This window comes from Octopus bimaculoides, chromosome 11 (assembly GCF_001194135.2).
Source record: "Octopus bimaculoides isolate UCB-OBI-ISO-001 chromosome 11, ASM119413v2, whole genome shotgun sequence".
Taxonomy (NCBI): domain Eukaryota; kingdom Metazoa; phylum Mollusca; class Cephalopoda; order Octopoda; family Octopodidae; genus Octopus; species Octopus bimaculoides.
In genome coordinates, this window is record NC_068991.1 from 7,344,204 (window position 1) to 7,355,987 (window position 11,784).

At 34.2% G+C, this 11,784-nt stretch overlaps 1 protein-coding gene across 6 annotated transcripts in view; it reads left to right on the plus strand.

Annotated features, from left to right (window-relative positions):
- Window positions 1-11,784, plus strand: part of LOC106877149 (probable 4-coumarate--CoA ligase 1) — a 16,907-nt gene continuing 5,123 nt past the window's right edge. The window contains exons 1-10 of one of the 6 annotated variants that reach the window (XM_052971460.1): window positions 1-404; window positions 2,381-2,577; window positions 4,311-4,501; window positions 5,482-5,689; window positions 6,287-6,393; window positions 6,696-6,895; window positions 7,471-7,648; window positions 8,346-8,517; window positions 9,166-9,266; window positions 11,080-11,224. In XM_052971460.1, coding sequence (XP_052827420.1) covers window positions 4,337-4,501; window positions 5,482-5,689; window positions 6,287-6,393; window positions 6,696-6,895; window positions 7,471-7,648; window positions 8,346-8,517; window positions 9,166-9,266; window positions 11,080-11,224 — 1,276 coding nt within the window. In that variant the 5' untranslated portion in view covers window positions 1-404; window positions 2,381-2,577; window positions 4,311-4,336. Of the gene's footprint in view, window positions 405-658; window positions 1,072-2,380; window positions 2,578-3,754; window positions 4,502-5,481; window positions 5,690-6,286; window positions 6,394-6,695; window positions 6,896-7,470; window positions 7,649-8,345; window positions 8,518-9,165; window positions 9,267-11,079; window positions 11,225-11,784 lie in introns of those variants that run through there. The other 5 variants (XM_052971459.1, XM_014925957.2, XM_014925956.2 and 2 more) reach the window with 5 other exon arrangements.

Genomic DNA, 11,784 nt, shown 5'->3' on the forward strand with positions numbered 1-11,784 from the left:
GTTCAGTTTTTGTTTTCGTAACTTAACGTTCAATTTCAGTTTCTTCTTTTTGGTAATTTTTCGCATTACATGTCTGTTCCAACATTTCACATGACTTTATTCATTAAAACTTATTAAAACTTCCGTCGTTGAATGTGTTGTCTTCGTACTGTTGTCATCACGCACAAAATGCCAGCTTCCAAATCATCTTGAACGCCCCCTTCCCGCTTCAGTCATTTGGTGTCGGCTACCCGTAGGGTCCAAGCTTCACACCCAAAGCAGAAGTTTACGATTTAAGGAAAATAGATTTGGTAACTGTTTCTAACATATCTAGACGTCACGTTGACGCTTCTCTTGTTGTTTCATATGAACATATACATACAATACATAAGACTAGAATTGAGAGAAATTTGGCTACTCGTTTGGTAAGTACACTAAAATGAGCCCGAAGTTTGAATATTAAACGAGTACTTTTATTAGCGTTATACCATTTGTAAATTTCTTTTAATCGTAAACATAAACTTCAGTCATAACTGTACAGTTTCATTGCTAAGGGGTTTCGATATTTGGAAACTATTTCCAATTCAGGTTGTTAATAATTTTGTACTCTTTTACTGGCTTCATTCCTGTTGTATTTATGTTGCTGTTTTAACTTCAAGTCAGAAATACAGGCAACCCCCACCACGTTACGCAATCTTGCGTTCCTGAGTATTTTTACCGTAACTTGAGATAAACAATAATGCAGTGATTTTATAGTACAATACACACTCAGCCCGAATGATACTGGTGGCTGTGTGAGAGGTGGTGATGTAGAAGGAATTACTGGGAGCAAGAAGATCCAATACCGTCTTAAGGCTGGCGGAAGTAAAGAATACGTACACCCCCCCTTTTTCGGTGTAACCCTAAACCCTAAATACCGGGTGTGCGTATTCTTTACCTTTGCGTTTAAGGCGTACCCTAGGAAGTTGCTCGGAAGAGGGAGTCAAGATTTAGGGAGCCAGTGTTAATACATGTACGATGTGGTTGTGAATGCAGAGTCCTAATTCATTGTTTTGCCCAGGAACTTATAATGTTATGACAGCCCCAAGAAAGGTACTCCTATTTGCATTGTAGACTATCTCCAGTATCTGCTAGAGGTAAAGAACTTATCCAAAGTTAGTTTCGTTTGCAGTTCATCGTCTCTGTGCAACTCAGTGTAGGAACTAAGATTATTGTGATTCCCTTTTTGTGATGTTTATCTTATGTTCACAACTAGGGTAGTTTGCAGCAAAGATTTTGCAGACCTTCCATCACAAGCTCGTTTTTATTCCAGCATCATTAACTCCTCTTTCGACAAATTTTCTATGAGTAACAGGCAACTTTACCACGCCCATCTTCTATGATTTCTTCAAATCTTATACAGTTTTCTTGCATTACAATAACTTGATGAATAACTAGTAAAGTCAGAGATACTGCCTGGCCATATATTTTGCTGAATACCATCCAAAGCTGAGGGCCTCACTTGATTCCATGACATAACTATATTATCCACTACATCCATAATTTTTAGTTTTTTCCAGAAGCCTTTGACAGTAGGTTTATCCTCCCCATCAATTGCTTTTATAATTGTTATTGTTGTTTAAAGCTTTTCTCAGATAATATTCCTTGATGTTAGCTAATTCCTCTTGATCCTTTGAATGAAACAAAGGAATTGTGTTCTTGCATATGTATTTTACTCACATCATCAGAAAGTCATTTAAGCAGGAATGTTCCAGTCATTTTTCCTGTCAACAAGCCATATCCTGGCTTTATACCTTTGAAAATATATGGAATAAGATAATTCTTATTTGAAAAACAGCTAAGAATAAGAAAGGTCTCTTGGTTATAAAACAATGCCTCATCTAACCCATGCCAGCATGGAAAAAGAGAAGTAAAAACAAATGAACAAAATTAATGAAATGCTTATGTGTCATAATGTATTTTGGAAATAAACTCTTTGTCATCTTGAATCCTTTTTTTAAAACATATTTCTAATGCATATATTTCACAAATATGTGTTTCAGATAATTTTGAAAATAGTTCGAAATATGGGGGATTTAATAAAATAACTAATTTTGTCTCTCTTAAGCTGGTAACTGGGATACAGCTTAATCCTTTAGTATTTTATACAGCCATATTCTACCTGTTTTACATTAAAACAGATTCAACGTCTCAAACCTACCTTACAATGTCATTCTAAAAATATACAAACACACCATTGAAATTTTGAAGCTACAAGATAATGTGTGACTCTTTCAAAAGACAATGTGAAATAAATAAGCAATACATTTGACAATGTGAAATAAATTAACAATACATCTGAATGTTGAAGGGTTAACAAAACATTCTCGTATAAACTTATGGTAGGACATTTTAATTTCAGATGAACACTTTAGAATGAAAGTGTTTGTACCAAATAACCAAAGATATTCTTAGACAAGCTGATATTTATGGTTAAAGTTGTGTATAAACATCAAATAAGCTGACAGTAAAAGTAAAAAAAGAAGAAAATTATAAGGAATATATTTATTCAAGGCACAGGTATGGTTCTGGGTTCAGTTCCCCTGCTTGGCACCTAAGGTGAGTTTCATTTGCTATAGCCCTGAGCTGACCAAAGCCTTGTGAATGGATTTGGTAGACAGAAACTGTTAGAAGGTGGTGAGCTGGCAGAAACGTTAGCACGTCTGGCGAAATGCTTAGCAGTATTTTGTCTGCCGCTTCGTTCTGAGTTCAAATTCTGCCGAGGTCGACTTTGCCTTTCATCCTTTCGGGGTCGATTAAATAAGTACCAGTTTTGCACTGGTGTCGATATAATCGACTTAATCCATTTGTCTGTCCTTGTTTGTCCCCTCTGTGTGTAGGCCCTTGTGGGCAGTAAAGAAATAAGAAACTGTTTGAAGCCTATCATGTATGTGTGTGTGTATCTTTATGTTTGTGTGTGTTTGTCCTCCATTACCACTTGACAACTAGTGCTGGTTTGTTTATGTCCTTGTAATCTAACACTTCAGCAAATTTCTCTTGGCTAAAACCCTTCAAGGTGGTGCCCCAGTAAAAAATCAAAGATAAAAGATGATACCACTTGCTCAAGAGATAGAGTAGTTCATCTGAAATTACAAATATTTGCTTCTTAATCTTTACAGCAAGAATCTTAATGTTGCTTCTCTAGGGTTCAGAACATTTTTGTTTTAGCAGTTTATATATATTTTCCTTAAAAACAACATATTCCCACAATCAAAAATAGAAGCTTCTCTTGTTTACTTAAACCAAGAAATGTCAGTCCAACTTGTCAAAGCAGTAATTGACAGCTTTATATTGACAGGAACCAATTTTACACAGAGGTGAATGTTTAAATGTGTAATAATAATATACATTTTCGTAGCCTACCTAGTTTTATTGATAAGCTGGTGAAAAGGTTTTATCTGAATGTTGTCGATATATCAACCCTGCTAACTAAAAGTAAATCACAAAGTATTTTTACTTTCTGTGCTCTAAATCCATAAGTATACAAATAGTTTATGTAGATAAGGTTCTTTATATGGCCTTATTGTCTACAGTCCAAAATATAGGACTGATGAGAAAATATTGAATAAAATGACTAGTGATTATCTCCACAAATTTGCCTCTATTAAAAGATAAACAGGTGTGTTAGTAATCTAGTTTATCTATGGTTAGGGGTCAGTATTTGGGACTAAATTTTTGGTACGATTCATGAAGCAGTCATGTGACCAATAAAGATCAGAGTTGATGTGATTAATTTCGGTGACAGGTTATGAGCAAAGTTTTTTCATATTTCTACAGTTAACTAAAGTTCACTGATTGAATTTCATAACAGATTAAATTCTTCTAGGAAATATAATTTCTAAAACTACAAACTGACTCCCAATAATTTCATTACTCTTTATTTATATGTGTATATACAGTGATTTCTTACCTAGACTCAAAGCTGTCAATACCAGTATAAGTTTATCAATATCACAAGTATAAAAAGCAAAGTTGATCTTGGTGAGGTTTGAACTTGGAATGTAAAGGAGCACCAAACGTTATAAATATTACTCACACACACAAACTCAATCATTCTTCAGAACTTACACTCTCCATTCAAAAGTATTTGTTTAAAAATGAGAAAATGTCACTGTAAAGAGTACTTAAATTTGGATATTTTAAAAATTAGATGCTGGCACAAGAGAAGAGTTTATATACAATAAAGATATTATTTGTTTGTTTGTGGACCTCTGAAAAGAGTGTGAAAATTTAAAAATATTAAGTAAAATTAAATAATTTCATTGAAATATTGAAAACAGTTTTTATTTTAGATTGGAAAAAAAAAAAGGATTTAACAATGTTTCGAAGGCATTTCTTAAACTTGTACCACCGTCTGTCTGTGATGACATCAACTACAGTGAAATCTTCCCTTCACAATGGATCTTTTAGTTTTCCAGAAGATATAGCCTTTCCTATGTATTTGTTGAGTAAAACTGCTGATTTTGAACACCAGACAGCATTGGTAAGTAATTCATAATGCATCTATTATAAGTATTTATATTGTAATTTATATTGTAATTTATATTGTAATTTGTGGAAAACAGTGGTGTTGGTTTACAGGTTTCTGACAGGCCAAACTCTGGTTCACTGGATTTCTAAGGGGCAACAGTGACAAGGGATTACCTTAGTTGATGCACAAAAACTATTTCAAGGGACAAAATTTGAACTACTTCTTTTTATTATTATTATTATTATTATTATTATTATTATTATTATTATTATTATTATTTTCTCACCAGTTGTTTCCTTTGGCAGAGAAGAGAGGCAGATTATTAATAGTTGTGGCAAAAGATGCTATTAAGATGGGGGTTCATATAATCAACTAGCCCCCTCCTCCATAAATGCTGGCCTCATGCCAAAATTTGAAATCATAATTGTTATCATTATTATTATTAATTCTTTTTTAAGACAATGAGCATGTATCAATCAATCAATTCTTTTTAAGGCAATAAGCATCTATCAATCAATCAGATACAATGATTAACAATATTTTATACAGGGTGCAAGAGGTATTTGAGGACATGTTTAGTAATTTACTAAAACAACTCTAATCTAGCAAAAACCAAATATATTTCAATAAAAAAGAATTTGGCGCATGTTTTTGATAATTCCTGCCTGAGATTTTCAACTCTGCAACATTTAGAAATTTTTAAAATTTCTAAACCACTGTGCTCCACACACATGGCAAAAATGACTGCCTGTCTTTTCACTTCTTGTGTTAGCATTTTATCTTCCATGGGAGATCTGAAAGAAATAAAACCCATTTAATTGGTTTAAAGAGAGTTATATCTGGATAATAAAGTGTCTTCAAATACACCTGGCACCTTGTATTCCATAATCATAAATAACTATTGACTGTAGAATGAAAGAAAATGCATTTTGAATATTCCTTTTGAAATTGCATACATTAAGAAACTTTCCTTTCTTTCTTTTTTTATGAAGATAAATGGTGAAACTGGCCAGAAATTCAGTTATGAAAACCTTCAAAAAGATTCCATTAAAGTTTCTAATTCCTTTTTCCGTCTTGGTTTGCGAAAAGGAGATGTTGTTTGTTTGTATGGCTCAAACACACCTGAAATGCTTCATATTCTTTGTGGAGTCACAGCCATTGGTGGCATTGTCAGTCCAGCGATGGCACAGATGTCTGTTGGTAAGAACTGATTTGTAATATAACATTACAACACACATTCACACATGCATTTTGCTTTTTTCCATTTCTACATACATGCATTTTGCTTGGTCTGAAATCTTTACTGTCTGTTGGTATACAAGAACATTTTACAATTTTTGAACAATTTGTGAACTGAACAGCTTGACTTGCATTTTTTTTATTTGGTTTCATGATTTTTGTTATATAATTTTGTTGTCACATGTACTACAGACATAACATGAACACATGCACACTTTTACCAGTCTAGTTTTGTTCATTTGACTTATGAAAAATACACAGCAAAAGGACTAAGTACAGTTCTATATTTAAGAGATGAGGAATTATGTACCTTATTTACATTTGACGGATATTTGTCCTCATCTTGTTTGTTGTTAACACAATGTTTCGGCCGATATACCCTCCAGCCTTCATCAGGTGTCTTGGGGAAATTTCGAACCTGGGTTCTCATTCCACCATTGGGAACCATTGGGAAAAGGTTGGAAAGCACTGATGTATACCATCATATGTCTTTTACTTTACCATTCTAAATTTTCTTTTTTTATCTGTTAATTATGATTATACTGATTTTATTTGTAGGAGAACTCGTGTCCCAGTTAAGAGATTCTCAGTCTAAATTTATTGTAACCACTCCAGAATGTATTATTCGGGCTAAAGAAGCAGCCAAAAGAACCAATGGTATTCAGGTATTTGTTACGTTTTTACTACTCTCTGCTGTTTGTTTACTCATGGTAAAATCAAAATTTGAAAAATAAATCTTTCACTGGAAATATCAAATATTTATTTAGTGGTTTTAAGTTACTGGATTGTAACTATGTTGGGGTACTGCCTTCAAAATCAGAATTTGTAGAATAAATCTTTCTCTGGAATCATTAAATATTTTTTATTGGTAGAATATTGGGGCCAGACATGCTGGATTAAATGTTAAAGGGTTAAATTTTCTTCTTGAAATTTTAAAGATGTCTTTATTTTCGTTCTCACCTTGCAGGAAACCATAGTATTAGGACAGGCTGAAGGTTGCCGACCATTTTCTGATCTACTCAAATCAGCAAATTTTACTTATCCTGATGTACACATTAATCCTCGGAAGGACACTGCTCTTTTACCATACTCAGCTGGATTATCAGGAAAGCCTAAAGGTGTAATGCTGACACATCAAAATTTAATTGCTGCCATTGAGGCACTGAGGTACGATCATAATTTACCTTTTTTTTTTTAATTTTGTTTTAATTATTGGACTGTGGCCATGCTGGAGCAACACCTTGAAGGGTTTTAGTCAAACAAATCAACATCGGTACTTATTCAAAAGTCTGGTAACTTACTTCTATCAGCCACTTTTACCAAATTTCTAGCTTACAGGGACATAAACAAACCAACACTAGTTGTCAAGCAGTGGTAGTGAGGAACAAACACAAATACAAAACTACACACACACACACACACATGCATACACACATACACACATGCACGTGTGCACACACACTCACGCATGCACACACAGACAGACACACACACAGAGGTTTTAACACAGTTTCTGTCACTCAAATTCACACCCAAGGCATTGACCAGCCCAGGGCTATATAGTAAAAGGTCCTTACCCAAGGGGCCATAAAGCTATAAAATAATGCATGATTCATTCAAAACAATGTGAAAAAATAAGTATTACTTTTGACAAAATAATGTGAATGCTGAAATATTATCCTTCTGCGATTACTTGTTATGAACAATCATACTTTTATTTGTCACAATTTTACTTATTTCAGACAACCTGACTATATTACATTCGAAGCAGGCAAAGACCATAATGTAATGGTGTTTCCTTTGACCCATGCATCTGGACTAGTTATGGGTTTCGGTATGTCATTGGTACAAGGTGCCACCATAGTGACTCTCAACAGATTTGAAGCTCGGTCATATTTGGAATCTTTTCAGAAATACAAGGTACACTCGATTATTTTTTGTGATGAGGCTTGTTTGCAATCTTTATTTCACCTGTGAGGACAAAAGATAGTTATTTAACCGACTTTTATGGTATAAAATATTGCACAGGCATATTAGATGCATCCTAGCTGCAGCAGTACATTTTCAGGAAAAGCACTTAATATTAGCTTATAGACAATGAGCTGGCAGAATCGTTAGCACGTCGGGCAAAGTGCTTAGCGGTATTTCGTCGTTATGTTCTGAGTTCAAATTCCAAGGTCGACTTTGCCTTTTATCCTTTCGGGGGTCGATAAATTAACACAAATCAGCTATCAGCCAAAGATTCTGCTTAGACTGCAAAAAACATGCCCACAATGCTCATCTATCTAGTGAAGCTGTGTAGTTTTCTGTATAGATTTACATAAATGTACCCATCAACATAACACCAGTGAACAAAAAAATCTTTTTCACTGTTATGATTTTATTATTTACTGATCATATGTGATTAAATTTTTCTTTAGATATTATTCCAACCATGAAACAATTTCATGTCCTATGATTCGTTTATCACTGATTCATTTTTTTTTAACCAAACACTCATAATAGATGTATTATGTTTGTTTTTTTTTATAGTTTATGCCTAGGATAGCTACAAGTCTGCTCAATCAGGACAGACCTAATAAATAATTAATTTTTCAATTGGTTTTTAACCTTGCAGGGAACATTTACAATGGTAACACCATCAATGATATCATTTTTCAACTCCCATCCTCTTGTGCGAGAAACTGATCTTTCCAGTCTAAAGTCTATTGTAAGTCAGTCAGGATATCTGAGCCCTAATCACATTCAACAACTTTCTGAAAAACTAAAGGGAGTAAATATAAGACAAGGTAATTGCTGCTACAATTATAAATTATCTAGTATTTATTTGATATAACAGACCAGAAGACAGCAGTAAAAAAAGACAGTTTTATTCAATGACAATATGTTTAAACTTTTTCATCATGTATGTTGATAAAACCAGCTGTAAAATGTTACTTCTAAACATGAAGGGAGATCTTACTTATGATCTCCAGAGTACCTCTCAAAGACAGGTTCTGTATGTAAAGGTAGATTAGTTTTGATCAGCAATCACCTTTCTCAGAACCACCTTCAGTACCCTAGACAGACTCCATACAAGATATGGTATGACTGGTTCACAAGGTATGAATGAATTTAAACTATATTCACTTTGAACAAAGATACTTAAGACATAGGAAAATAACTGTGACTGTAGGATAATTAACCGTACACTTTATTATATTCTTTCAATAATTTTCACTATTCAATGTTCAAATGACACTTAGGTTGATTTCTGACAATTGATAAATAAATACCAGTGAGATACTAGGGTTAATTCAGTTAACTATATTCAGTCACAAATAAATCAGTCTTCTGCCTTGTGAAAAACAACCCTTTTAAATTTAAAATTTAATGCAAGCATCATATTTTGTCTACTTGCTATTATGGATTTTTGATTAAAAAAAAAACTTCTTCAGGTTATGGACTGACAGAAACATGCGGTGTTGGAATGGTAACTCCTGCAAGCAACATAAAGAATGGTTCTGTTGGGGTTCCAGTTCCTGGAATGGAAGTCAAAGTAGGTTCTTTTCCATTTATTTCATCAATTATAACAGCACATCAGAGATTTTATAAACATACAATCATATAAAGTTAAAGAAGTGATTTTAAATTCTCAATCGCAGGATAATGCTAATAATATAGCCTGAACAGGATAAGCTACCCCTATTTTGCAGAACACATTATCCTGCATTTGAGAATTTAAAATCGCTTCTTTAACTTTCTAAGACATCTCAACGCTTCTAAAAACAAACTTCGTTTGTTTGTTTACGTTCATCGTAATTTGAATTTAACATACAATCATATTTTCTGCTTTATCATCTTTGGTATGAAATCACAATGCTACCAAATCATCATACACATGTGCTTCAAAGAAGTATTGTTTCTTTTCTTACTTCTTATTCTTTTTTGATACAGGGTTCATCCAAAATATCAGTCTGCTTCTTTTCCTTTCCATTCTTTCTTTCTTTCTTTTTTTTTTCTTTGGTATACCAACCACTCAGTGTGAACATCTTTTTTTTGTTATATTATTGTGTGTGTGTTTCCATATTGTCCCTCTCTTTTCAAACTCTTATCTACCTGTTCTAACCTCTTACAATGTCCATCTGTCCACATCTCACTCCTCTCATTACATTTCTACTGTTTCACCTACCTTACGGTACACGTTGGTTGAAGGCTGGCAGCCAGTCTGATCTTACAACAAATGCAGGACATTTGCACATCGAATCCTGAAGTCAATAATTTGTGGCAAATAAATTTGATTCTCCCCATTGTTTCTTGTTACAACAATTTGTATGTATGTAGAGGTTTGTCATGAGCCTTAGGACTCATAAGGTCAGGGCTTCAATGCAGTTTCCATGGTGTATGTGTGACTGAGTCATCATCATCATATATATATATATATATATATATATGCGAGTAAAAATAAATACAAAAAAGGTGGGGTTTTTTTTGTATGATTGTGTATAGAGGAATATATTATTTTGCTTAAAAGAGTTCCAACACTGTCTGTTTTTTATGTTTTATTTATATTCCTGCAGAACTAATGCGGGGTATAGAATATGGAATATACAATATATAATATGATATACAATATACAATATAAAATAAAATAACATAAAAATGGATGGCACCATGAAAGAAAGTATTGAATGTAGATGAAATATTGAGTGTTCAATATAAAGGATCAAATATATAAATATATAAATATAAATATATATATATATAAAGGCGACTTGAGTTTCAGGGCTATTTCCCTTCGTCATGGCCGGTATGACAGACTTTACCAACCACATGGTTCCAGGTTCAGTTCCACTGCGTGGAACCTTGGACAGGTGTCTTCAGCTATAGCCTTGGGCCGACCAAAGTCTTGTGAATGGATTTGGGAGATGGAAACTGAAAGAAGCCTGTCGTATATACACACATATATATATATATATGTATGTACGTGTAAATGTTTGTGGTCTGTATTTGTCCCCCAACATCGCTTGACAACCGATGCTGGTGTGTTTACATCCCTGTAACTTAGCAGTTTGGCAAAAGAGACCAACAGAATAAGTACTAGGCTTACAAAGAATAAGTCTTGGGGTTGATTTGCTCGACTAAAAGTGGTGCTCCAGCATGGCCACAGTCAAATGACTGAAATAAATAAAAGAATATACATACATATACATAGAGAGAGAGAGAGAGAATGTGTGTGTGCTATGTTATCGTATCTATCACTTTTATATATAGAGATAATGATACATAAGTTTCTTTTATTCCAGATATGATTGTGTTGTCTAAATTTACAAGTAATGATTGTCGTTGCTATTATTTTTATCTCCATCCAGTTAATTGACTCAAAGTCTAAGACAGACATAACCGACGAACAAAAAGGTGAAATTTGCCTTCGTGGGCCAAGTATCACTTCTAAGTTCTGGAAACACAGAGACAATAATGAAGAAATGCTCTTGGAGGACAATTGGCTCAGAACAGGTAATGTCAACTAATGGCTACATGTGTTTTAATTTTGCATCCAATTAAATAGTTATACCAATCCATTACAATTTCTTAAAAACCTATAGGAGTGAGGCTTCTTTCTACTTTCTGGAGCATTAGGGAAAGGAGAGATGTATATTTCCCTCGATAGGTGAAAGACCCTTGGTTAGTTTTTATTTAGAACATTCAATGTTCAATCAAGTGAGTTACCCACTCTTTAAATTAAATTGCTGAGAATTCCACAGACACATCATCATCATCATCATCGTTTAACGTCCGCTTTCCATGCTAGCATGGGTTGGACGATTTGACTGAGGACTGGTGAAACCGGATGGCAACACCAGGCTCCAGTCTGATTTGGCAGAGTTTCTACAGCTGGATGCCCTTCCTAACGCCAACCACTCAGAGAGTGTAGTGGGTGCTTTTACGTGTCACCCGCACGAAAACGGCCACGCTCGAAATGGTGTCTTTTATGTGCCACCCGCACAAGCCAGTCCAGGGGCACTGGCAACGATCTCGCTCGAAAATCCTACAGGAGCCAGTCAGGCGGTACTGGC